Source organism: Pseudopipra pipra, chromosome 27, assembly GCF_036250125.1.
Source record: "Pseudopipra pipra isolate bDixPip1 chromosome 27, bDixPip1.hap1, whole genome shotgun sequence".
Classification (NCBI taxonomy): domain Eukaryota; kingdom Metazoa; phylum Chordata; class Aves; order Passeriformes; family Pipridae; genus Pseudopipra; species Pseudopipra pipra.
In genome coordinates this window covers 4,613,794-4,640,365 of record NC_087575.1, presented here as the reverse complement: position 1 = coordinate 4,640,365, position 26,572 = coordinate 4,613,794, and the positions used below count along the sequence as shown (strand labels likewise).

At 56.5% G+C, this 26,572-nt stretch overlaps 1 protein-coding gene across 2 annotated transcripts; it reads left to right on the top strand.

Moving 5' to 3' along the window:
- The first annotated feature begins 93 nt into the window (after window positions 1–93).
- On the top strand, window positions 94–22,698 carry HOMER3 (homer scaffold protein 3). 2 transcript variants are annotated; one of them, XM_064637572.1, is made up of 10 exons: window positions 94–552; window positions 8,657–8,800; window positions 10,936–11,092; window positions 12,108–12,239; window positions 12,655–12,762; window positions 15,658–15,779; window positions 16,584–16,740; window positions 19,107–19,217; window positions 19,978–20,058; window positions 21,642–22,698. In XM_064637572.1, exons 2-10 carry the CDS (start codon window positions 8,787–8,789, stop codon window positions 21,828–21,830), a joined length of 1,071 nt encoding a protein of 356 aa, XP_064493642.1. In that variant the 5' UTR covers window positions 94–552; window positions 8,657–8,786; the 3' UTR covers window positions 21,831–22,698. The 2 variants fall into 2 exon arrangements, with proteins under 2 accessions (XP_064493642.1, XP_064493643.1); XM_064637573.1 differs by lacking the exon at window positions 8,657–8,800.
- The last annotated feature ends 3,874 nt before the right edge of the window (window positions 22,699–26,572 follow it).

Genomic DNA, 26,572 nt, shown 5'->3' with positions numbered 1-26,572 from the left:
GGCAGTGGGTGGAGTGGAGCCCCCCGAGCCCCGCCGTGCCCGGCAGGTGGTGCAGCCGAGCCGGCCCCGGGAATAAAGTCGGGAGAAGGAGCCGGAGGAATCGCGGGAGCGGGATGGGGCAGCGGGGAGGGAGCGCGTAGGGGCGGCAGCGGCGAGAGAGAACAAAGAGAGCTCCGGGGCTGCGCCCACACGCGCGACTCGCGGGGAGACGCTTCGCCTGCCAAGGGCTCGGCGAGGCACCACCTCATCCCTCCCTCCCTCCCTCCCATGCTGGAGGCGAGCGGGGATCGCGGGAGAAGCGCCGGGGCAGCGCCGGGGTGCGCGGGGGTCCCGCCGGCCCTGCCCGCCCCTGCCCCGCAGCCGCCCCCCGCCCGCCCAGAGCCCGCCGAGATTCCGCAGGAAATTTAAAGAGCATCCGGATCCGGAGAAAAGACACAGAGAGAGAGAGAGAGAGAAGAAAGAGGAAGGGAGGAAAGAAATCCAAGCGCGGAGAGAGAGAAGAGACCCCGCGGGAGGGAGGACGGGGGAGACGCGGCGCCCGCCAGGGATGGGGTGAGAGCGGCCGGTCCTTCTTCTGGGCTCTGCTTTTTCGGTGGCCATGGCCGCTGAGCTGCTTTTTAAGGCAGCGACGAGAGAAATCGGAGGTTTAAATGGCTTTTTTTTTAATTATTTTTCCCCTCCCCCCTTCACGCTTTTAAAGTTTAGCCCTTTTTATTTTAGGGGTTAGAAAAGCGGAGGGGAGGGGGGGAGTGGGTTCGCGAGTCGCCTCAACTTCTTTTAAATGGACTCGTGTGGAAGGGGAGGCTCCGCCGATCCCTGCGCTGCGCGTGGAATCCAAACTGGGAGGGCTGGAGCCCGGGTCGTGCGTCCGCAAACTTTCCCAGAAGTTCGAAATGAGGGGTTTTGTTTGGCCGCTGTGACTTTGGCACTCGGTGACACGGGTCCTGTTTGCATTTCCAGCCGCTGGAAAATCCCCGGGGATCCAGTTTACGATCCCTCCCCTCAGATTTTCCAGTGCATGGATGGATGTGGCAGCGGATTTTGGCATGGAAACAGGAGCTTAGTCTGGTATTTAATTTATGTCCTAGTTGTGAGCCTCGGCCACGGAACTTTTAGGACCTGACATGTTGTGAGTTCCTTGTGCAATAAAGTCTCCGGGGCCGCTCGAAAGCCCGGCGGGTCTGGAGGAATCCTGCCTGATGATTCCCCCCAAACGTTTGGGGGTTTGGCGACGCGAAGGAAAACAAATCCGTTCTTGGGGACTTTGTTTTCCTTTCGTCGATTTTCCTCTTGGAATTTTATCCCCCCCGGATGAAACGATTGAACAGTCAAAGGCTGATTTAAGGAGCAGGAGAGGCAGGAGTGAGGAATCAGAAGTGACAGTCGTGTGAGTCTGGCAGAAATCCTTTGAAGCTGGCAGAGCATGTGCTGATCCAGGTTAAATCACAGTGTCCCTGTTTCCCTGCCACTTTTCCTGTGATCTCTGCAAAGTTGCTGTAAAACTTCTGGAACTGCCAGGGAAGGGTTTAAGGAGCCCAGAGCTCGGAAGCAGAGCTTTAAACTGGAGTTTGTGGCTGAATCCTCTTTGGGTCTCCTGCGGGCACAGGGATTTCTTTAGGGGGTTTCCAGCTCCCATGGAAATGGGATGCACCATCTGGGTCTGCTGGGTGATTATAGTGGTGGAGAAGCAGGACTGCTGTTAAGCCAGAGATGACATTTCCATCCAAAATTCCACTCAGCCCCGGGAATAAAAGTGTGTTGGTCACCCAGGGATACTGAGCAGCTCCCAGCAGCATTTCCATGACTCTGGACACTGCAGAGGTTGGAAGCACATCACCCCTCAGCTCACACCCAGGCAGCTGATCTCAGTTAACTCGGGTTCAAAGCAGGGATTCTGCTTTCCTTCCTCCATAGATGAGATTTCTTGGTGACACTGTGCTCTGGGTGAGTTCTCCATGGATTCATCTGCACCCACTGGCACTTCCCCTCTGGAAGGGGCAGTTGGGAATAACACCCAATCCTGCACTGTCCTCCACTGAGCTCTGCTGCACAGGCAGCTCGAGCTGGCCTTGGCCCAGAGGCTGCTCCTGCAGCCCTGGTTGTGTTCCTGGAGCCCTGGTTGTGCTCCTGCAGCCCTGGTTGTGTTCCTGCAGCCCTGGTTGTGTTCCTGCAGCCCTGGTTGTGCTCCTGCAGCCCTGGTTGTGTTCCTGCAGCCCTGATTGTGCTCCTGCAGCCCTGGTTGTGCTCCTGCAACCCTGGTTGTGCTCCTGGAGCCCTGGTTGTGCTCCTGGAGCCCTGGTTGTGCTCCTGGAGCCCTGACTGTGTTCCTGGAGCCCTGGTTGTGTTCCTGCAGCCCTGGTTGTGCTCCTGGAGCCCTGGTTGTGCTCCTGGAGCCCTGGTTGTGCTCCTGGAGCCCTGGTTGTGTTCCTGGAGCCCTGGTTGTGCTCCTGAAGCCCTGGTTGTGCTCCTGGAGCCCTGGTTGTGCTCCTGGAGCCCTGACTGTGTTCCTGGAGCCCCGGCAAGGGCAGGGAGAAAACAGCAGCAGATCTTGGGGACTTCTCCCAGTGATCTGTGCCTGGAAGTGCTGTGGATCCTGGAGCAGAGACAGAACATGTTGGAGTCACAGAGCATTCTGAAATGTTCTTGTGCCTCCACGTCTCTGGTTCTAATTACTCCAGGACATGTTTTCTGGGATGTGTAAAGAATTACTGAGCTCCAGTCTGGCTCTGCTGGTTTGTTTGGGGTTTTTTTAACTTTTAGTTGCTGCACAGACTTCCAGCAGTGGTCTGTGTGTCTCAAAAAGAGCTCCTGCAGCTTGGTAGCAGAGGGAACAGTGGTCCCAGGAAAAGGTGGATGCCCAGGTTGTGCTGGAGACACCCAGCAGCCAAGATGCTCCATAGGGAGGGACTGGTTTCCTAAGGAAAAGAAATCCCTCTCAGCTCTGTTGTGTCTTTAAATGACCTTGATCCCCTCTGTGTGTGTGCCTGACCTTGCTGGTCGCTGTTCCCTGAGCTGATCCAACGGGAACAGGCTCAGCCAGGGTTCCCTTTCTCTGCACCCGGGCCAGGAGGCAGCTGCTTTCCATTCCTGAGCTAAGCCCTGCTGGGTGATCTCCTGGGAACTGGGGGAGGAGGAAGGGAAAGCAGCCCCTGGGCAGCTCCTATTCCTGGAGCTGCACCACTGCACCTCCCCTGGGGTGCAGGGCTGGCCTCCCTCAATCCTCTCTGGACACTGGGATGGTTTTGAACCATCCCTGCCTTTCCCCCGAGGTGACAATGACTCAAAAACCTCCCTGGTGTTTAGGAAAAAAAAAAAAAAAAAGGGCCGGGAATCCGCCCTCCCAAACTTTGTTCCCGAGGCAGTTTTGCAGTTTGAGCGTGCCCAGGTCCAAATCCCAAATGTCCTGAGCTGGAAGGGACCCACAGGGATCATCAATCGAGGTGCTGGCCCTGCACAGAAGTGGGGTGGGGACTGTCCAAGCCCACTCTGCACCCGGGTCTGCAGGCTCTGGAGAGAGGGGTGGAATTTGGGGAGGAAGGCGAAGGGAGGGAGCTGAGGTTTGGCTCTCGTTAGCCCACACTTCCCCAAACAGCCCCGACACACAGTCAGCAGCTCTTCAAGCTGCCGAGGGGAGATAAAAGGAAACAACGACAGACAGCCCTGGAGCAGCAGGAGGAGGAGGAGGAGGAGTTGGGTTCTCAGGCCCTCTCTGTGCTCCAGTTCTGCCTTTGGGAGCTCTGTCTGTCCCAAACACGTGTGTCCCCCCCGACCCACCCCGGCCAACCCCCCCTCGGGCTGCCCTGGCCGGTGCAGGGGGGGTTGGTTCTCCCAGGGATTGCCAGATTTCTCGCAGGGACAGGCGGGCTCAGCTGACTCAGCGTGGCCCCGGGACGGCTGCCAGGGCTGGGCCACGTTTGTGCTCCCAGAGCCCTCCCAGTGCCCTCCCAGAGCCCTCCCAGTGCCTGCAGGAGCTGCCCCTTTTGGGAGGTCGTGCTGGGGGATGTGAAGGTCCCACCACAGCAGTTGGGAGATCCCAGGATTGCTGAGGTTGGAAAAGACCTTCAAAATCATCGAGTCCACCCTCTACCCCATCCCCACCTTGTCCCCCAGCCTGGAGCACTGAGTGCCACGTCCAGTCCTTCCTCGGACACCTCCAGGGATGGGGACTCCAAACCTCCCTGGGCAGCCCCTTCCAGTGCCTGAGCACCTTTTCCATGGAGAAATCCCTCCTGGGTCCAGCCTGACCCTCCCCTGGCACAGCTTGAGGCTGTTTCCCCTTGTCCTGTTGTTCCCTGGGAGCAGAGCCCGACCCCCCTTGGCTCCCCCCTCCTGTCAGGGGGTTGTGGGGAGCACCAGGGATAAGAAAGACCCTCCCCTCCCATGCCTGGAAATGGGGCTCATCAGAAGACAACCTCATTTTTGGGTTTTGCTCCTCCTGGCTGCAGGTTCAGCCCAACCCCAGCACAGAAGGTTCCCAGGTGCCTGCACTTTGAACCCCCAAAACCCCTTCCTCTGTCCCCCAGGGCTGAGAACTGCTCTGATCCCCCCAAAACAAGGGGTTCTACCCCTGTGGTTCTTTGGGATGGACTGCAAGGCATTTTTGGGGTTTTCAGGTGGGGGGGCACCGCAGGCTGCCAGAGGGTTTGAGGTGATTTTCCTCTGCGTCCAAGAGCAGAGAGGCTCCTTCCTCTGACAGGGAAATGAATGTCCCTGCAAAGAGAAGCTGCAGAGAGTGAGAGGAGGTGCAGGCTGGGGAACAGCACGTGGACTTCCCAGAGGTGCCCTTGACTGAACCCCATCCAGGAGCACCACGGCGGGCGCAGTTAATGAGGACCAAGTTCAGCCTCCCCAGCACGTTCCAGCTGCTGCCTCGAGTAGTGAAAGACTTTTCTCCCGATTTCTATTCACTGTTTGTGCCACTTGGAGTGCTTTGAACTCGGCCTCACCTACCCAATCTCCCTCAAAACTCGTGCCTGGGTTTGAGTCCTGCTCCGTCGTCGCTCGGGAACCGAAAATAGGGCAGAAATTTTGATATAAATTCGGGGAGTGATGGCTCTAAAAGCTTCCCCCTGCACAGCAAAACACCAGGTTTTCTCCTCCCTGGTCCTGCAGCAGAGGGTGGGGGCAGGTGAGCAGGATGTGTGGGGTGATTCAGTGACCTCGGTGGGCAGGTCACAGGCAGAGGAGAGAATTACTGAGGACAAACAAATAAATAACGTGGATCTCCGGGGGGGAAAACCCTCCAGACTGCACAGAAAAGCAGAGAACAGGGACAAAGCCCGAGTCCAGGTGCAGTCAGGAGGAGACCCCTCCCCACACCCGGAGCAGGAGCTGTTGAGCAAAGGCATTCCATTCTCCCGGATTTCCTCCCGGGAGAGCTGCTCCATCCCTCTGATCACCTCTGGGCTCGTCCCAACAGCTCCGTGTCCTCGCTGTGCTGGATGGAGTCACCCAGGGGGGGTGTCACCTGTCCCCCAGGTGGGGGGTCACCTGAGCAGGGCACAGGGACAGTGTCCCCCCTTCCCCTGGGAGGGAGGTGGCCCAGCCCTTGCCACGACTCGGCCTCTGCAGTGGCACCGGGTTATTCTGGAAGATGCCCGTGCAGGGAGCAGGAGGGCACCCAAGGACAGCGGGGACACCCGGTGACATCCCTGCTCACACTGCAGTGGTGCTGGGCTCGGCCTCGCCAGGCTCTGGCACCTCCCTGTTCCCCTCTGGGCAAAACGTGGTGCCGGGGCAGGGACTGAATCGGTGCCATCTGTCCCTCCTTGGCACAGGGGGGGCTTTCTCCGGGGTCCTGGCCGTGTCCCAGCCTGGCCAGGTCCCTCCCCCAGCCCCGGTGCCTCTGCCCTGCCCATCTCTGCCTCTGCCCTGCCCATCTCTGCCTCTGCCCTGCCCATCTCTGCTCTGCTGAGACCGTAAATTAAGAGGACAAATAACGATTTGCTCTCCTGGCACTGGTGAAATGAGCAGCTATTCATGAAGAAATCAATTCGGAGGCTGCTGAGAGGGGAAATAATATAAGAATAGAGGTGGAAATGAGACCGGGGTGCAGTTTTACATCCTCTCCTAAACGACCACTGAGTCAGACACCGGGAGCAAATGGGAAGCGACTGATCCATCCCCTGTACCTGTGTGTCCTCCCCAAAACCCCTCTGGGACCTTCCTCCAGCTTCCCTGCAAGGAGAGGCCCCAGGAGGAGGGTTTTTGCTCGGGCAGCATCCCGGAGCCAGGTGCTTTGCCGGTGTGTGGGAATGGGGGAATTAGTTAAATCATCCCCTCTTTTCCTTTTCAGCTGCTCGGCTTCGCCGCCGCTGGAGCGTTAAGGGATCTCCACCCGGTCATTTTTAAGCTCTCAGGGGGGCCGTGGGATATTGAATTTTGCCCTTCCCTCCCCCCCTGTGCTGGCAGGGATGAGACCTGGATCCCTTCCAGCTGCCATCAGGCACTTGCTGAGAGCGCTGTCTGTGCCTCGGCCAGATCTTTGTCCTTCCAGTCGTTTGCTTTTGGTTTTTTTCCTTAATTATCTGCGAAGGACAGCCCTTGGGGGGTTTGGGGGGGGATGTGAGTGGTTTTATTTACACGTGGCCCTTTTCTTCGCCGCCGGGGCCGTATTGTTGCGGGGACTCCCAGCTGGGAGCAGGAAAAGAGGAGTCAGCGTTTCGGGAGATTCCAGCGCTGCTCTTAAAACGTGGGAGGGAGGGAGAAGAGGGTTGTAACGGGAGAGGGAACATGACAGCTCCAATCCCGGGCACTTCCAGGGCTATTTTTAAACGCTTCGTAGCGTTTTGGAGGGCGGGCAGGATGCAGGTGGGTGCTCCTCGTGCTGACGGGTCTGGCTGTCACCTCCCGTGGTGTCCCCGTGCCGGGCATCCCTCCGTGTCCCTCTGTCCCTCTGTCCTTCCCTGCCTGAGCCTCTCGGGGGGGTTAAATGGGAAGGAATTCTTGCCTGGGAGGGTGGGGAGGGGCTGGGATGGATTTCCCGGAGAAGCTGTGGCTGCCCCATCCCTGGGAGTGTCCCAGGCCAGGCTGGAGCACCCTGGGATAGTGGGAGGGGGTGGAATGGGATGAACTTCAAGGTCCCTTCCCACCCAAACCATTCTGGGATTCCAAAGTCATGACATTTCCTGAACCAGCTCTGACTTCGAGTTGTGCCCTGGGGTTTTCAGCTTTCCTGGGATTTTCGGCTTTCCTGGGATTTTCAGCTTTCCTGGGTTTTTTTCAGCTTTCCTGGGATTTTCAGCTTTCCTGGGTTTTTTTTCAGGTTTCCTGGGGTTTTTTCAGCTTCCCTGGCTTTTCTTCTCCCCCGGTTTTTCGTTGCTGCTGCTCTCCCTGCCCGGGGTTTGCTCTGCTCCACCACTCCCCCTCTGAGGGAGCTTTTGTTCCGGAGCCTTTGCCTCAGCCTCGCCAGGATTGAAGGGCAGGTTTGCAGAACAGGATCCTGCACAAAGGAATTCTTGTACGAGCTGGATACAATTTGTATCCTTTGATGGATTAAAAGAAAACAAAAATCCCCCAAAAAACCAACAGAACAAACCAACCAAGCAAAGACTTTCACAGAATCACAGAACGGTTTGGGTTGGGAGGGCCTTGAAAATCATCTCGTTCCAACCCCCTGCCAGGGGATTCCTGGATTCTGTGGCTCTGGGTGCAGCCAGAGGGGCAGGGAGCACAGGAATGGGATCCAGGTACAACCCTTAGGGATGGAGAGTGAGCACAGGAATGGGATCCAGGAACAGCCCCTATGGATGGACAGGGAGCACAGGAATGGGATCCAGGTTCAGCCCCTATGGATGGACAGGGAGCACAGGAATGGGATCCAGGTACAGCCCTCCTGGATGGACAGGGAGCACAGGAATGGGATCCAGGTACAACCCCTATGGATGGGCAGGGAGCACAGGAATGGGATCTGTGAACAGCCCCTATGGATGAGCAGGGAGCACAGGAATGGGATCCAGGTACAACCCCTATGGATGGGCAGGGAGCACAGGAATGGGATCTGTGAACAGCCCCTATGGATGGAGAGTGAGCACAGGAATGGGATCTGTGAACAGCCCCTATGGATGGAGAGTGAGCACAGGAATGGGATCCAGGTACAGCCCTCCTGGATGGACACTGAGCACAGGAATGGGATCCAGGTACAGCCCTCCTGGATGGACACTGAGCACAGGAATAGCTGCCCTGCACAAGGGCTGATCTCTGAGGGGGTTTCCATCCTGCAGCAGCACCACGTGTGCATGACTGGAATCACTGGAGCCTTCCAGGCTCCTCCATGGCCTTATCCCAACAGCTGGCACCTGCTGCCAAAGGGATTTACTCCAGTGGCACAGCTCACCCGACCATCTCCCACCACAGGGGTAAAAACCCCACTTGTTCAGTGCTGAGGAACCATCCCAGATCCCAAACCCTGTGAATTTGGGACCTTGTTCAGTGCTGAGGAACCATCCCAGACCCCAAGCCCTGTGAATCTGGGACCTTGTTCAGTGCTGAGGAACCATCCCAGATCCCAAGCCCTGTGAATCTGGGACCTTGTTCATTGCTGAGGAACCATCCCAGATCCCAAGCCCTGTGAATCTGGGATGGACAAACCCCCTGGAAGGTTGAACTCCGTGTCTGTGCCGGGACATCAATAACAGCTGAACTTTTCCCTCGCTAGGAAATGAATCCCTGTGGAGGCAACACCAAAAAGGAGCCTCAGACCCTCTAGGAACCACCTGAGGAGGAGCTGTTGGAGGAGAGACACAAACTAACTCCACGGGCCTGTAGTCCCTTACCCCTACTAACAAATGTCAACAACTAGGTAACTGTTGTTCTTCCCTCCCTCTGTTCTTTCCCTCACGAGCCCAGGATTTGAGATTTAAGGTGCACAAACATTAGGTTTTTCCCTGCTCTGTGGGTCCTGTGTGTGTGAAAGGAGGAGGAAAATTTAGCATCTGTTAGTGGAGCCTGGAAAATCTGAATTTCTTCTGAAAGCAGACTGGGTAAAACCAGGCAGGGAGGATGTGGAGAAGGGGCTGGGTGAGACCTTCTTGCCTTCATGAGGTTGAGCTCCTCTGCTCTGCTCAGGGGTTTGTGGCTCCACAACCAGGGTTTGGTTCAGGTTTTGGTTCAGGTTTGGTTCAGGTTTGGTTCAGAGTTTGGTTCAGGGTTTGGTTCAGGTTTGGTTCAGGGTTTGATTCAGGTTTGGTTCAGGTTTTGGTTCAGGTTTGGTTCAGGTTTGGTTCAGGATTTGATTCAGGTTTGGTTCAGGTTTGGTTCAGGGTTTGGTTCAGGTTTGGTTCAGGTTTGGTTCAGGGTTTGGTTCAGGGTTTGGTTCAGGGCTTTCCCTGCAGCAGCTGCACGTTGGGGAGGGTGAAGTGTTTCCTTTGGTTCCTGCAGGGACTTGCTTTAATCCCGGGATGTGACCCCCTGGCTGCAGGATGTGCTTCCCAAGCGTGAGTCAAGGGAGGAAGAGCTGTGCTGAGGGGAAGGGTTTTCTTTGTGCTCACATCCCAAACACATCCTCCATCCACCCATCCATCCATTTCCCTGGAGCTCCAGCCTGGAGAGATCCTGCAGCCAGAGAGATCCTGTTCCTGGGGGAGCACCGAAGTGCTGAGTGGTGGTGAAAGAAAGCTTCAGGTCAGGGCTGAAAATGTTACAACCCTGCCCCAGGGGCTGTGCTGGGAAGGACCACCAGCTGTGCCCTAAATATGAGGTTGAGGGGGGGGCTATTTGTGCTTTTAACTCCCAATTTTCCCGTGCCCGGGTGAAGGTGAATATAAAACCCACCGACCCCAGGGCAGAGGATTGCTGGAACACCCAGGCTGTGGCCTCTGGGAGGGTCTCGGGTCTGCAGGGCAGGAGAAGCTCCAGAGGAAGGTACAAATCTGTACCTGGGGGAGCTCTGTTACTGTGCCAAGGGTGTTCTCCCAGCCCAAGGTCAGTGGTGTGTCCTCACACTGCCTGGATGGGGGGGAGGAGGAGGAGGCAGAGACAGCCACGGGCTCTTCCTGTGCAGAACCATCCCCCAGCTTCTAAAACTGGGCTTCAGAGGAGTGCCAAGGATGTGGAGAGCACAGAGAAACCCAGAGGTCTTGGGAAAACAGCTCAGAGCTTGGGTCACGACTGCTGGAGTAAGATGGGTCACTGGATGGCAGCAGTGTGGGCAGTGGGGAGCTGCTGGTCCCTTCCCAGAGGGGCAGGGGTGGGCTGGGGGGAGACACTCTGTCCTTGGCACCCCAGGGACACGGGGAAGGGGAAGGGCAGGAGCTGTGCCCAGGAACACAGGGAGGGGGAACAGCAGGAGCTGTGCCCAGGAACACAGGGAGGGGGAACAGCAGGAGCTGTGCCCAGGACATGGGGAAGGGGATGAGCAGGGGCTGTGCCCAGGAACACAGGGAGGGGGAACAGCAGGAGCTGTGCCCAGGAACACAGGGAGGGGGAAGAGAAGGAGCTGTGCCCGGGACATGGGGAAGGGGATGAGCTGGGGCTGTGCCCAGGACACAGGGAAGGGCAGGAGTCGTGCCCAGGACATGGGAAAGGGGAAGAGCAGGAGCTGTGCTCAGGAACACGGAGAAGGGGAAGGGCAGGACCTGTGCCCAGAACACAGGGATGAGCAGGAGTTGTGCCCAGGAATACAGGGAAGGGGAAGAGCAGGATCTGTGCCCAGGACATGGGGAAGAGCAGGAGCTGTGCCCAGGAATACGGGGAAGGGGAACATCAGGAGTTGTGCCCAGGACACAGGGAAGAGCAGGAGTTGTGCCCAGGAACACGAGGAAGAGCAGGAGTTGTGCCCAGGAACACAGGGAAGAGCAGGAGTTGTGCCCAGGAACATGAAGAAGGGCAGGAGTTGTGCCCAGGACATGGGGAAGGGGAAGAGCAGGAAACGGCTGCACTTCCCCCCTCTCTGAGCTTCCCCCTGCCCTGAGCCAGCCCTGCCCTCCTCTCTTGCAGGGAGCAGCCAATCTTCAGCACCAGGGCCCACGTTTTCCAGATCGACCCGGCCACCAAACGGAACTGGATCCCGGCCAGCAAACACGCCCTGACCGTCTCCTACTTCTACGATGCCACGCGCAACGTCTACCGCATCATCAGCGTGGGGGGCACCAAGGTGGGGGCACAGCAGCCCCACGGAGGGCTCTCCCCCACCCAGAACCTCTCCTGGTGCCCCTGGGGTTGGGGTGGGGTCGGGGTTGGGCGCTTTGGCACCTTCCCATGGTCAGGTGAAGCCTCGTTCCCTCCTCGTTCGGAGGCAGAACCGGAATCTGTGCTGGGGGAAAACGTGCCCTGGGGTCTGGTGTTGTCACACACCCTGGGGTCTGGTGTTGTCACACACCCTGGGGTCTGGTGTTGTCACACACCCTGGGGTCTGGTGTTGTCACACACACCCCCCATTCCAACCCCAAGTGTTTTCCAAGAGCCTTTATCCTGTGCTGAACCCGACCTCTGCACAGAGAGAGGTCGAAGAAGCCTCGGAGGTTCAGTCACCTGCACAGAACACGAGTTACTCTCCCTAAACTGTTCCTGGTGGGCACCCTCCTGCCTCCTTCTCGAAGCCCTGGGATGGCACAGAGTCTTCCCAGGCTTTTTTGCTGCTCCCCTGCCCAGCAGAGAGGGTTTCATAACACCCAGTCCTGAGAGGGAGTTTCGTAATACCCAGTCCTGAGTGGTGGTTAAGCCTTTTTTTCTTCCATCCCCCCTCACTTGCCATGAAACTGGAGAACAGCAGAAAGCTGTTGAGGCCCCAGAGACGTGCTGTCTCTTATCATCTTTTCCAGCAGTGGAGGAAGCTGCTGATACTGAGGCTTCTTTTTCTTTTTTTTTTTATCATCCCTTTTCTCGTTAGAAAAGATGATTAAGATCCCTTCGTGTCACGTCGCCGGGCTTAGAAAGACTTTTGGTCACCCAAAGCCTGAACCTGAGCTGCTGTTTTGCAGATGAGAAGGCAGAGATTTCTACCCCTAATTCCCAGAGTTCACAGGGGTTGTGGTGATCTCAGTGGAGAGGGGTTGGAATGGGATGATCTTTAAGGTCCCTCCCGACCCAAACCGCTCCGTGATCCCGGGATTCCACCATCCAACCCCACCTGGGGGGTTCCCTGACTTTGCCACTGCCTCTCCCCCCAGGCAATCATCAACAGCACCATCACCCCCAACATGACCTTCACCAAGACATCCCAGAAATTCGGGCAATGGGCCGACAGCCGAGCCAACACCGTGTACGGGCTGGGCTTTGCCTCGGAGCAGCACCTCTCCCAGGTAGGAGCAGCACCTCTCCCAGGTAGGAGCAGCACCTCTCCCAGGTGACCCTGCAGGGGCTCTGGAACCCCTGGAAGGCTCTGGAACCCCTGGAAGGCTCTGGAACCCTTCAGCCTCTGGAAAAAAAAAAAAAATAGGCTTTGGGAACCTCAGTTAAATCCCCTCCCTGCTGCGCTAAAACCTGGGGATGCAAAGATGCAAGAAAGAGCTTTGAAGTGATATTTGCAGTTCGAGCACCACTGATTAAATCTTCAGGGCCCTGTTTGGCTGAACCCACAGCCCTGAGTGCCACAATCCCGGGCAGGAAGGGGCTATTCCCTGGATTTAATGGTTAAAGACAGAGGAGCAGGTTGACTGGAGTACCCCAGGCACCGGCTGCAGTTTGGTCCCTGTTTTGACTTTTCCCCTCCTGCAGTTTGCAGAGAAGTTCCAGGAGGTGAAGGAAGCAGCTCGTCTGGCCAGGGAGAAGTCCCAGGATAAGACAGAGCTGACCAACCCTGCCCTGAGCATCACATCTCACCAGGTAACGCTGGGAAAGGGGCAGGAGAGGAGGAAACACTCCCTGTGCTGATCTCCTGCTCTCATCCCCTTCTCCCCAAAATCTCTGGTGCCACCCCCGGGCTGGGCAGTGCTTTTGGTGGCCCCTGAGTGGATTAATTAATGAGGGTTTTAGTGGAGCTGCTGGGAAGGTTCAAGCTCCTCCCCCTTGGCAAGTTAAACCATTCTAAAAATAAATAAATAAAATAAAAAATAAAATAAAATAAAATAAAATAAAGAAAATCAAATTAAATAAAAATAAAATAAAAAAAAATAAAATAAGGAAAATCAAATGAAATAAAAATAAAATAAAAAATAAAATAAGGAAAATCAAATGAAATAAAATTAAAATAAAAATAAAATAAAATAAAGAAAATCAAATGAAACAAAAATAAAATAAAAAATAAAATAAAATAATGAAATTAAAATGAAATAAAAATAAAATAAAATAAAAATAAAATAAAAAAAATAAAATAAAATAAAATAAAATAAAATGAAATAAAAATAAAATAAAAAATAAAAAAAATAAAATAAAATGAAATAAAAATAAAATAAAAATAAAATAAAGAAAATCAAATGAAATAAAAATAAAATAAAAATTAAAATAAAATAATGAAATTAAAATGAAACAAAAATAAAATAAAATAAAAAATAAAATAAAATAAAATAATAAAATAATAAAATAAAATAAAATGAAATGAAATAAAAATAAAATAAAAAATAAAAAAATAAAATAAAATGAAATAAAAATAAAATAAAAATAAAATAAAGGAAATAAAATAAAATAAAAATAAAATAAAAAATAAAATAAAATAAAGAAAATAAAATGAAATAAAAATAAAATAAGATAAAAAAATTAAAATAAAAAAATAAACTGTGCTGCCTTTCCCCAGGGAGAAGCAGCTCAATGGGGGTGGGGAAGGTGCCTCTCCCAAGGAGGTCACTCCAGAGGTGGCTCTGCACTCCCCAGAGCTCCTGGCAGCAGGAGGGGAGCAGTGGGATGGAGGGAGGACGGGATGTTCCCTGGGCTGGGCACAGATGGAGTGGCAGCAGCAGAGGAGGAGGAGTGTGAACAATACCTTGGCCTGCAGGGAAGCAGGGGGAGGTGGAGGCAGTGGCTCTGCACACACTGGAAATGTTCTGTGGGGAGCAAAGATGGGGAAAATCTGCCCAAATCTTGGCTCCTGCTCACTCCAAGCCCCGTCCTGCGGGGTGGCAGGGGAAGAAGGGAGAAGAGTGTTCACGGCAGAACCAAAGTTTTGGGGTCTTTCACCTGAGACAGAGGTTCCTGGGCAGCTGCAGCCTCCACCTCCCAGAGATATTCCCGAGATATTCCCTGTTGTCCTGCTCCCTGCAGGCAGAACTCCTCTGTGCCACAGCAGGACCCGTTCCCTGGGCTGTGCTGGCAGCAGGGCTGGGGCAGGTCAGAGAGGGAAGGGCAGACTGGGAGCAGGGAACTGGCCCAGGGCTCTGTTCCTTCCTCTGCCCTGACTCAGCAGGGCTGAAACCACCCCAGTGTGACCCCACACTCCCTGTTCCTGCTCCCCTCAGCCATCCCACAGCCAGGGGGGTGACAGGGACACCAGGGGGACAGGGTGACAGGGACACAGGGTGACAGGGTGACAGTGTCCCCTGCCCTGCATTCCCAGCCTTCCCCACCCCTTCTCCCGCTGCTCATCCCCACCCTCTGCATCAGCAGAGCCTCAAACATGAGCTTCACCCTTGAATAATTGATGGTGTTTCTGTTTGCAAGTGAGCAGGGAGCGGATCTGTCTCCTGGAATTAAATCAGGCCTCCCTCATTTTCCACGCCTGCACCACTTTCCTTCTGCTTCACGTTTTTTTTTTTCCAGGGCTGGGGAATTCCCGGAATAGCAGCTTTTCTTCTGTCCTTTGGTACCTTTTAGGCCAACCCCCATCCCATTTAGCACCCCCATCACAGGGTGCATTGCTGTGGGTAATGTAAGAGACACTCTTACCAGCTCTCACCAGTTTTGGTTGGCACAAAACACCAGGATAAGAAACCTCTGCCCCTTCTGTGCCTCAGTTCCTGGTGTGTGCAGGAATAGGGATCACAGGGAAGGATAGACTCTGGTGCAGAGGCTGTTCCTTCTCCCACACCTTTGGAAAACGGGTGCCAGAGTCACCTGAGCTGAGTTTCTCTCCCTGGGAACCACCATCCCAGTGGGGCCTGAATTCCAGGAGCAGGAGCTGGGCTTGGCACTGAACCCAGTCAGGAGTTGGGGACTGAACTGGCAGGTCTGTGCTGGGAGTTTAAGCCTTTCCCCTGCTCTGAGGAACAGCAAGAAAAGCCTCTTAAGAATTCAGCAAAGCCCTGGAAAGGGCAGTTTGAGCAGCTGGGAGCTGGGCAGGGCTGTGGGACTCGGGTGAGGGGCTGTGGCACTGCTGGCATTTCTCAGCTGAGGGCCAGAGAATTCCAGACATCAGGGCAGGAGGGAGGAATAGCTGGGAGCCCACCTGCACTGGGATCTGGTGTGTGCAAGCTCTGACCCCCCCTGCACTGGGATCACTGCCCCAGCAGGGTGTGGAGACAGGGATGGGGAGGACGTGGCAGCTGCTGGAAGGGCACAGCACCAACCAAGAGAGAGCCCTGTGCCCACAGAGCTTCCAAAATCATTCCTGCTCCACGGCTGGGGCTGCTGGGCCACACCTGAGGGGCTTTGCCCCCCCCTTGTGCAGACAAACACAGCTCTCCCTGAGTCAGGACAGAGCCAGGTTTGTCCCAGCAGGGCAGGGACTGAGAATTCGCCCTGTTCTTACAAAGCTCTTACAAGAATAAGAGAAGACTCAGGGCTGGGAACAAGTTTGCAGAGCCCTTGTGTGGCCACGTGGCCATAACCACCCCCTTCTTCATCCCCCAGGTGCTCCCCAGCCCCATCATCAGCTCCAACGGGCCAGGGGAGGACAAACTGTTCCGGAGCCAAAGCGCTGACGTGGAGATCACGACGGAGAAGGAGCGGCTGAAGAAGATGCTCTCGGAAGGGTGAGGCTGCCCCAGGAGCTCCCTGCTCCTGACCCCTGAGCTGCCCATTCCCGCAGGATTTGGTGCATTTCCCTGTCACCCCGAGCACTTGTGACCCCACACTCCTGCTGAGCAGTGCCCTGATCCGATGCCCTTTCCTGGCGGGAAGTTATTCCAGCCTGGAATAATGTGCTGCTCAGGCAGCGTGGGAAGGAGGAGGCTCCTCTGTGACTTGGTGCCAGTTATCTACAGATCAGTAGTTTGTGATACCAGAAGATGTTCACACTTCTCCAGCTGGCCCGGGGCTACATTTGTGTTAATTCCCCTGATGATTCCAGCAAAGTCCCTGCTGCTTCCTCTCTTTGTCTGTTCAAAAGGCTTTGGGCTGGATTCTGCCCCGTGGCTCCTGTCAAGCTCCCAGCTGAACACTTAAGAGTATTTTTAAATCAAAAGCAAGTCTTCTTTGCTGCCTTCTCCCTGAGTCTGGGCTGGTAGGGCTTTATTCAAAGCAAACTCAGATCCAATAAGGATTTTTAAATTGTGGATTCACAATCTCACACTGCAAAGCCCCTTTTGTGGCACCTGCATCTCCCCCACCCCGTTAATCTCTGCAGTTTCAAAGTCAAATATTACCCAGGGACAAAGGGAAGAGGGGCAGGTTCAGGGCTGGAAGGAGAGCTTAAATTTGGGAAGTGATGTGAGAGGGCTGAGTGGGAACCTGTGGAGCCTCTGAGCACTTCCAGGAGCATGGTTTGGGCATGGGGGTGTGTGTGTGTGAAGGAGCCTCCCCTGCTGTCCTGGGCTCACCCCCTGCTCTCTCCCCAGCTCTGTGAGTGAGGTGCAGTGGGAGGCCGAGTTCTTCAGCCTCCAGGACAACAACAACAAGCTGGTGGCTGCTCTGCACGAGGCCAATGCCAACGTGGACCAGTGGAAGAAGCAGCTCACGGCGTACCAGGAGGAGACGGAGACGCTGCGGCAGCGGGTGAGCCCAGGGAGCTCCATCCCACCCCAGCCCATCCCATCCCACCCCATCCCATCCCATCCCATCCCATCCCATCCCACCCCATCCCATCCCATCCCATCCCATCCCATCCCATCCCACCCCATCCCATCCCATCCCATCCCATCCCATCCCATCCCATCCCATCCCATCCCATCCCACCCCATCCCATCCCATCCCATCCCATCCCATCCCATCCCATCCCACCCCATCCCACCCCATCCCACCCCACCCCATCCCATCCCATCCCACCCCATCCCACCCCATCCCACCCCATCCCACCCCATCCCATCCCATCCCACCCCACTCCATCCCACCCCATCCCATCCCACCCCACTCCATCCCACCCCATCCCATCCCACCCCATCCCATCCCTTCCCATCCCACCCCATCCCATCCCACCCCATCCCATCCCATCCCATCCCACCCCATCCCACCCCATCCCACCCCACCCCATCCCACCCCATCCCACCCCATCCCACCCCATCCCATCCCACCCCATCCCATCCCAGGGCCCCTGGCCCTGCTCTCCTGTCTGCCCTGGACATGGGATGGAAATCCAGGATGCTGCAAGAGCCTGGCAGGGGAAACATGTGGAGGAATAAGGCTGGGGAGCTCTGGATGAGCTCTGGATGAGCTCTGGATGAGCTCCTCTGCTCTGCACAGGGACTCTGCACAGAGTCCCTGGGAGTGAAGGGAGGAAACCAGAGCACAAAGTCACAGAATTTCAGCCTCCCTTGGTGTTTTCTGGAGGGAGTTCCCAGCTCCCAGCCAGACCAAGGGCTGTGCCCCCCCCTTCCCACCCAGCCAGGCATCAGGGCAGGATGGAAATCCAGGATGCTGCACAAGCCTGGCAAGGTTGAGGAACAAGGCTTGGGAGGTCTGGATGAGCTCTGGGTGAGCTCCCCTGCTCTGCACAGGGGGTGTGCTGAGCCCCCAGGGGTGAAGGGAGGAAACCAGAGCACAGAGTCACAGAATTTCAGCCTCCCTTGGTGTTTTCTGGAAGTAGTTCCCAGCTCCCAGCCAGACCAAGGGCTGTGCCCCCCCCTTCCCACCCAGCCAGGCATCAGGGCAAGCTCTGGCTGCTGACAGGAAGGCTGAGGGTTGCTCTGGCTGCTATAATTAGCTCCAATCCAAGCTGCAACATCATGAAACCCGGGTGGTGCAGCACAAACAGAGCCTTGTTCCCTTGGAATAACGGGATCCTTTGACCTCCAGGATGTCAGAGGGGTCACGGGCCAGCTGAGGAGGCAGAGGGGTGACAGTCACACGGCAGGAGGAGGGGGTTTGCTGGGAGGGAGGAACCACAGAGCACTTGGGAAAGGCTCTTAGGACAGCTGGGAAAGGGCTCTGGAGCCCCGGAGGAGGAGGAGGAGGCGTGGAGCCGTTTCTCTTGGAGATGGCTCCTTTGAAAGGCAGCAGGGATTTACAGCAATTAGCAGCTGTTTGCTGGTGATGGCCGTGGTGTGGCCAAGCCTGTGCAGCCAACAGCCATCCCCCAGGATCTGGAGCTCATCCCCAGGGCTGGAGCTGGGCAGGAAAAGAGCTGCAGGGAACAGATTTGTCTCCCCCGCAGCAGGAGCCTGCCCTGGGTGTAGCAGAGGCCTCGTGTGGGTGTCTGTGTGGGGGGTTTGTGGCTCTTCCCTGCTCTGTGCACGCTGTTCTGGGGCTGTTCCCACAGCTGGGAACCAGGAGGGAGGATTTGGGGAGCTTTGGGTGAGGGGCAGCAGCCTCTCAGTGAGACACCTCAATCATTGTCCCTAAATGGGAGCATTTTGGGACCAGAGCTCAGCGCTGACCCAATCCTGCTGCCCCTGCTCCTGGGAACACCAGGATCTGTGTGAGGGTCCCCATCACTGGAGGGGATGTTTGCAGAGCCCCAGCAAGAGCTGCTGCAGCCCTTCCTGACGAGCTCTAAACAAATGAATCCTCCTCCTGAACAATCCAAGCCACCCAGCTGAATTTTTCGGGGCTGGGGAACATCCCTGGTCAAGCCCCCCTGGCCCTGCTGGGGCTGAGCTGCAGGGACTCCCTTGCCCTTGGAAATCTGTGCCCAGGGGTGTAAAATGGAGCCATCCCCTCGTGTGTTTTATTGGAAGCACAGCAGGGCAAAGCAGAGACAGAGCCCCTGAACTTTTCTGCCAGGAAGCCTGATCCAGGCAGGGCAGGGGGAAGGTTTTCCCAACAGCCCCAGGCGGGAGCTGCTGCCCTGCTGTCACCCCGGGGTGGGCTGGCAGGGAAGCCAAACCCTGGCTGAGGGCTCTGGGGGAGCCCCAGCATTCCTGAGGGAGCCCCAACATTCCTGAGGGAGCCCCAACATTCCTGAGGGAGCCTTCCCTGCCTGGCAGGTGGCGGAGCTGGAGTCGCAGGGGACTCACGACTCCTCCAGCGACAACAACAAGGAGGAGCTGAGCCAGACCCTGGAGGAGCTGGAGCTGCTCATCAAGGCTAAGGATGAGGTGAGGCTGTGGCACCCCAAGCCCGGGGCTGGGGGGGTCTGTCAGTCTGTCAGTCTGTCACTCACTGCTGGTTTGGGGTCAGAGGCCCCCCGGGCTGGTTCCCTCTCCAGGCTGGTTCCCTTCCCAGGGTGTCCATAGCCTGGAGTGGGAGGCTCAGAGCTCTCTTACCCCTTCCCCTCTCAGCCCTCTGCAGTGACAATTAGCCTCTGGTGTAGTAATTGTCTCCAGCTCTCGCTGCATTTAAATGAATGAGTGATTTAAAGCAGGGTTTGAACTCCAGAGGCTGAGGAGGAGGAGGGGAGGTGTGAGGAGGATCCCTGTGATTCACACTCCGTGGGCTGTCTGCTGGCCTTGCTTCAGCAAAGGGGGGGATGGAGCCCTGGGATTGAGGAGGGAAGGTGGTTTGGGCTCCCTGATCCTCACTCAGAACACATTTGTCCCTCCTTCCCGGACCTGCTCAGGCTGGAGGAAAAATGCTGGGGCAAAGGTGTACACGGGATTTTCCACCCAGCAGCTCATCCCTGTCCCCAGGAGCCTGGGATGTGCCCTGGGATGTGGGAGCAGGGCTGCAGAGAGCACTGAGCTTTGCTGGCACTCAGATTTAGGGACCGAGGGCTCCGAGGGAGGCAGCAGGGGATGGGAATTTGGAGCTGCCTGGGATTGTGGGATCCTTGGGGAGAGGGCTGAAGGGTGTGGTGGGAGCTGCTCCCGCTGGCAGAGGGGTGGATCCGACGTGTTTCTCTCCCTCCTCATGTTCCAGGAGATCCAGATGCTGAAGAGCCAGAAGTGTGGCCGCTGGGAAGCAGAGGGGGAGCGGGAGGAGACGCTGCAGAAGCTGCAGGTGAAGGTGGCAGATCTGGGGCACCCCTGCTCTCCCAGCACAGGGATCCATCCCCGCGGCTGCCACGGAGCTGCCGTGCCTCTGGAGGCTGGGAACAGCTCCCTGCCCCTGTCCCTGCCTCCTTCCACCCCCAGGGATGTGACACCCTGCCCGTGTCCCTGCCTCCTTCCACCCCCAGGGATGTGACACAGGGCACACTGAGCTGGTGACAGCAATCCCAGCCTTCACACACCCTCCTTCAGCACTTCCAGCAGCCCCTGACATGGGGCTGGGGCAGAACTGTGATGTCCTGTCCCCCCTCCGTGCCCTGAAGTCCTTCAGGGCTGCTGGGACAGGGAGCAGAGCTCTGGCACAGCCTGGCTGGCAGGAGGGAGCCGAGCTGCTGCTCAGCCCCGGGCACGGGCACAGATGGAGCAGGATCTGGGGCACTGCCTGTGTTTATCTCTGAGGTCCAGAGCCCCTGCACGGGCTCTGTCTCGTGGCAAAACTGTCTCCAGACATCCCCATCGGGCCTGGGGATGAGCCACGTGAGCTGCAGCTCCAGACTTTTGCACCTTGGAGTCCCCTAAAGGGCAACCTGAAGTGCTGAACTCGCAGCGTTTTTAGGAAAGTAAATACAGCTGAGCAGTGGTGGGTTAATTAAAACCTGAGACGTTTGAGTTCACTGCAGAAATGTCTCACACCACTGCAGAAACGCTCCTGTTCAGCAGCAGCTCCTGCATTTTTCTGGAGAGTGGGATAAACTCAGAGAAAAAAAACCACGAGGTGAGGGCTGAACCCTCAGGGCAGGGAGCGAGTCTCCAGGCACGTCCATCACGGGGTCTGAAAGGGGGATGGAAGAGGAAACATTCTGGGCTCATAAAACCCAGAAAAAAAAAAACTTTCCCAATTCCTGGGAGGTTTCAGGACGTTTGAAGCCGGGCAGGTTCCTGGGTGCTCCCAAATGTGCTCCCTGGGATGCTGCCAGCCAGGAGAGGGAGATGGGGGGTGGGATACTGAGGAAGGATGTTGAGGGGCTGGAGCAGGTCCAGAGGAGAGCAACGAGGCTGGGGAAGGGACTGGAGCACAAGTGCTGTGAGGAGAGGCTGAGGGAGCTGGGGGGGCTCAGCCTGGAGAAGAGGAGGCTCAGGGGAGACCTCCTCACTCTCTGCAACTCCCTGACAGGAGGGGGGAGCCAGGGGGGGTTGGTCTCTTTTCCCAGCCAACCATCAGCAAGACAAGAGGGCTGGGTCTGCAGCTGTGCCAGGGGAGGTTTAGGTTGGATATCAGGGAGAATTTCTTTGCAGAGAGGGTGCTCAGCCATTGGAATGGGCTGCCCAGGGAAGGGGTGGATTCTCCATCCCTGGAGGTGTTTAAGGACAGACTGGATGTGGCATCAGTGCCATGGGCTGGGAACCACGGCGGGGTTGGATCAAGGGTTGGATTGATGATCTCGGAGGTCCCTTCCAACCCAGCTGATTCTGTGATTCTGTGATTCTGTGCCAATCACCTCTTCCCCTGGGATTTCTGGGGAGACAGGGGGGTGTGGGCAGGGCAGAGCAGCCCCCTCCCCGTGCCCACCCCTCCCCGTGTGCCCCTGGCAGGAGCTGGAGGCCCGGAACGCCGAGCTGGAGCAGCGGCTGCACTTGGCCGAGCAGAGCCTGGCAGAGACCCTGGCAGAGAGGGAGAAGATGCAGAGCGAGGTGACCAAGGTGGCCGAGATCATGGACGTGAAGATCTTCGAGCTCAGCGAGCTCCGGCAGGGACTGGCCAAGCTGGTGGAGAGCAACTGAGGGAGGGGAGCCCTGCCCTGGCAGGGGGGGCAGCCCGGGCTGGCACTGCTCCCCCCCAGAGCGACCACAGCCACCCCACAGCCTCCAGGCCTCCTTGGGCAGGATTTGCCACCGTACCAGCAGCTGCCTGGGCAGTGTGGGGACCGGCCAGCCCGCCCAGTGCCCGCCCAGTGCCCGCCCGGTGCCCACCCAGCACCCGGGCACGGAGGAGCTGAGCTTTCCAGGGAGCACCCAAAGTCCCAGCCAGGCCTTCTCTGGCCCCTGCCCTGGCTGTGGCACGGCCCAGAGGTGGCAGCTGTGCCCTCCTGCTGCCCTCCCACACTGTGTCCCCGGGGGTTTTTACACTTTTCTAAGGGGGAAGGGGCTCAGCAGCCTTCGTGGGTTTGTTTTTGGTTTTTTTTTTTTTCCGGTAGTTTTTTTAGGAAACCACTTGCCTTTTGCAAGTGAGCTGCCTGTTTCCCCACCTAGGGAGGGAGGAGAGGTTCTAGCACACCCAGGACGAGTCCCTCCTTTTCTTCTTCTTCTCCTTCCCCACCCAGAGTCCTTCCAACAGGATCCAGTAACTCTGCTCACTGTCGGGAGCATCCCGAGGTACCCGAGCCCCCCCTGCAGAGAAGGGGCCTTTTTCCTGACCCTGTGTCCTTCCCGCTGTTCACTCATCCTCCAGAGGAAAAAAAAACTGCGGGTTTTAAAGCCTTTATTAGCTTAACACAGTGGGATTTAACGACTCGTTAAAACTTTCAGCTGAGCAGAGCAGAGGCTTCGACGGGACATCCCCCAGGGCACGGCCACCAAGCTGCTGGATTGGCACCTCCCCGGGCCTCTGAGGGCTGCAGTTAATTGAAATTAAATGGAGCAAGCCACAGTTGCCCTTGGTTTCTATTTTTTTTTGTTGCCTTTTATATCGGGAAACAGCCCCCAGAGCCGTTCCTGTTCTCCTTGGGAAGGGGACGGGTCCCGGCTTGCCCTGGTTTGAGGAGAGCAGGAGTTTAAGGAGAGCAGGAGGCGTTTGGAGCAGCTGGGACCGTGCCCTGAGGGGCCCGTGGGAAGCCTGGGAGTTCTCCTGGATGTTGTCCGGTGGCAGGAATTGAGCAACGCCCGCGGGATCCCAGGGAAAGCTGGATTATGTGTCCCCCCGTGTGTCCCTGGGAGGCTGTGAGTCCTGGGCAGGGTCTGGGTGGCTCTGCCTGGGACCTTCCAGGGCTGTGGATGGATTTGGGTGGGTTTTGGGGGTTTTTTTGGGCTTTTTTGCTGCTGTAAATCAGGCAGAGAGCAGCAATCCTGGGAATGTTCTGCCTCTGCCCTCCCTCACCCCCTGACCACGGAGGAACCTGCAGGTTCCACACTCTGCCTGCAAGTCAGGGCAGGACTCGGGGCTGGAACCTCGGGAATCTGCTGGAGTGGAGGCTGCTGGTGACTCTGTGCTGGGCTGTGGCCAAGCAAAGCCCTTCCCTTTCCCAGGGGGGGTGAGGAAACCTGGAGGTTTCCAGACCTGCTTAGCCAGGGAAGAGCTTTTCTGTTCTGGGTTGGGGGTTTTGGGAGATTTTTTTGGTTGGTGTTTTTTTTTTGTTGTTTTTTTTTTTTGGGGGGGGTGTTTAGTTTTTATTTTAGTTTTTTTATTTTATCTTAATTTTTGTTGCATGAAGTGTTCTCACAACTGCCTGGGGCTGGAGCTGCTGTAGTGACATTTGTTCCAGGGTATTTAAGGAGGGAGGGAAGTAACTGGATGGCAAAAGTTTTTCAGGGTTTGCTTCCCACCCCGTGCCAGTGTTGATATTTTATTCCTACAGGAGCAACCTTCTTTTGAAATAGAGATCAGCTCCAAGCAAGGTGTGTTTGGTTTGGTTTTCACTGAGGTGGGAAGAAGAGGGTGGGATTTGGGATATGAGAGAAAGGAAGCTGGGAAAAAGCTCCTCATGTTCCCTGCTCTGCCCCTCTCACTGGTCTCTTCCCTGTGACCCACGAGGTGGAGCTGGGAATGGATCCCTGAGTTCTGGCAGCACCATTTCCTGCCCTTGGGGGGGGTGAGCAGACCTGGGTGTGCCACCCCTGGGTGAGTCACCTCTCCCCAGGCAGCGAGAGGGGCCTGAGTCAGGCTCAGCAGGACTCTGGGAGTGGGGGAAGAGGCAGAGGAGCTCCCACAGCTCCACGGGGTGAAATTCTGGCTGCCCCCATTCCCAGCACCTGCTCTGACCCAGCTCAGGCAGCAGCACAGCACAAAACCCAGGACTCTGCCTCCTCCCAGGGCTCAGCAGCCCAGTCTGTGATACCTGAGGAGGTTCTTGAACTGCAAATTCCTGCCCTTGGCTCTTGGGAAATCCCTCCAGCAGCGGGAACAAAGGACAACCCACCCATTGAGCTCCCTGGGCAGCCCCTTCCCTGCAAACAGGGGCCCTGGGATTTGCTGGGAGCTATTCCCTGGCCCTGGGATTTGCTGGGAGATATTCCCTGGCCCTGGGGTTTGCTGGGAGCTGTTCCCTGGCTCTGGAATTTGCTGGGAGCTGTTCCCTGGCTCTGGAATTTGCTGGGAGCTGTTCCCTGGCCCTGGGATTTGCTGGGAGCTGTTCCCTGGCCCTGGGATTTGCTGGGAGCTGTTCCCTGGCCCTGGGATTTGCTGGGAGCTGTTCCCCAGGAGCTGTTCCTGCCGTGCCAGCCCGTGGCTCCCCGAGCCAGTCCCATCCCTGGCTCTGCTCCTTTGCTGCTTCTCCATCAGGACCCAGGAGCAGAGGCCACTCTCCCCGTGGCTCTCCCCCCTCCCAGGGGCTGGTGCCATCCTTTTCCTTGCCAGAACAATCTGCAGAGTGGCTTTTTGAGGAGCTCTGTCCCGGGCTCAGCGTTTGTTCCCAGCCCTTCCCGGAGGCACCGCAGGGCCGGGTGATGGATGGGTCTGGGAGAGGCACTTTCCTCTGCAGTCTTCCCCTCTCCTGAGCTAATGAAACCCCATTTATCACCAGCTAGTTCCACAAATGCCCTAAATCCCTGGTTAGCAACGAGACAGAACTGAAATTCCATCTGCCCCACCCCGGGGAGCACTTCCAAAGGGTTCCCGTCCTACCTCGGAGCAGCAGCACTGGCACATCCCCCCTGTGCCCCCTCCAACCCTTCTTAGTTATGCTTTTCCTGCTTCAAAAAGGGGGAAAAATCCCGTGTTCCAAAAGCCAGGGCTGGCTGGCAGAGCTGCACTCCTGTGTTTGCTTCAGTCTCCCAACAATTCCCATCAGCAGCTCCATCCCAGAGGGCTTTGGGAGGGTGGGAGATGCTCCTGACTGCAGGTACCTCCAGAGACCTCGCTGCTTTGGGCAAATTAAGGTGTTAATTATTCATAGGACACCTAGACAGGACATTAATAAAGGGAGACTGGGGGGAAAAGGATTCACACACGAACAAATCAAACCCCCTGCAGCAGCCAGGGGGGGATCCAGAGCCAAGCCAAGGTCCTGCTGACCAGCTTGGACATGCCAGTCTCAGAAAAAGGATGTGTCTGGTGCAAAAGCCAGCTGGGAGATGCCAAGACAGCCCTTTCCAGGCTGAGCAGCAGTGCCAGTCCAGTCCTGGCAGACCCCACCAGCTCCCTCCCCTCGCCGGCTTGGATTCCTCCTCCTGCTCCACAAAGTGCACAATTACCCTCCCTGAACCCCCTGTTGGACTTTAATTACAGCCCCTACCAGGTGCCTGGAGAGGCAGGAGGGGAAGGGTTCAGCACAGGCCACGCTGGGGAGTCTCTGAGTCCGCTGAGTGATTTTAAACAAGAGGCAAAAGTCTGTTTTTTTTCCCCAAAAAGCCGCCGTGGAGCCCCCGGTGATGCGTGCGGTGCTGTTGGACACTCTCACATCAAAGTCACTTAACAGACTGGCTTGGAGGTCTGGATTTTTATGAGGACACCCTGAAACAAGCCCCTGATGGAGGGGAAGCAACGAGGCCCTTTTGTTTCCAGCCTCCGAAGGACGGGACTGGGGGGAATTCGTAATTAAATAATGCCATTAATGAAAAGTGGGTGACCTCAGCCTGCTGAGCTCCTGCATCTGGGCTGCAGAGATCAGCTGCTCCCTTCCTCAGAGGAGAGGGTTATTTTTAGTGCAGAAATGGTCTGTTTACACTTGACAGCACAGGGAGCACAGGCCGTGCGTGTGACCCCCCCCCACACACACACACATGCACACCCTGGGACACCATTTCCACGTGCTCCAGAGGAAGGCAAGTGGAATGTGTGTCTGGGAGAGTGTTCCTGAGCACAGAACAGCCCCCAAAATGCCCTCTCCTGGAGAAATTTGTAATTATTGTGGTTATTAGGTCGTGGTGAGTCGAGGCAGTTTCTGCTCCGAGGGAGAAGAACATCATCCTGTGCACACACAGCCCTGTCTCCTCCCTTGGCTCCCAAAAACCAGCAGCTGGAATAATGCTGGAAGTGAGGCCCTTGTGGGAAGAGCAGGAACACTCCAGACTGGAGATGTGGCAGCTCCAGCAACGGGGCACCCGAAGGAGCCACACCTGGGTGTCAGTCAGGTCCCACCTGGAGCACCTTGGCATCACCTCCAGGGCTCTGCCAGGGAGTGGGAATCAAATTCCATGTCCTTGGAGGCCACTGTCACTGCAGCTCTAGGAAGGTGTCAGGGGAGAAGGGGAAGGAGGCTGGAATCACCTCTGTCCCCCTGGCATCACCTGTGTCCCCCTGGCATCACCTGTGTGCCCCTGGCATCCCCTCTGTCCCCTTGGCATCACCTGTGTCCCCCTGGCATCACCTG

Bases quoted from the DNA above. Each gene is read 5' to 3' on its own strand.
- HOMER3 (XM_064637572.1), top strand. The intron at 12,763-15,657 runs GTAACGCTGGGA...TTCATCCCCCAG, and splicing joins TGAGCATCACATCTCACCAG to GTGCTCCCCAGCCCCATCAT. The intron at 15,780-16,583 runs GTGAGGCTGCCC...CTCTCTCCCCAG, and splicing joins AAGAAGATGCTCTCGGAAGG to CTCTGTGAGTGAGGTGCAGT.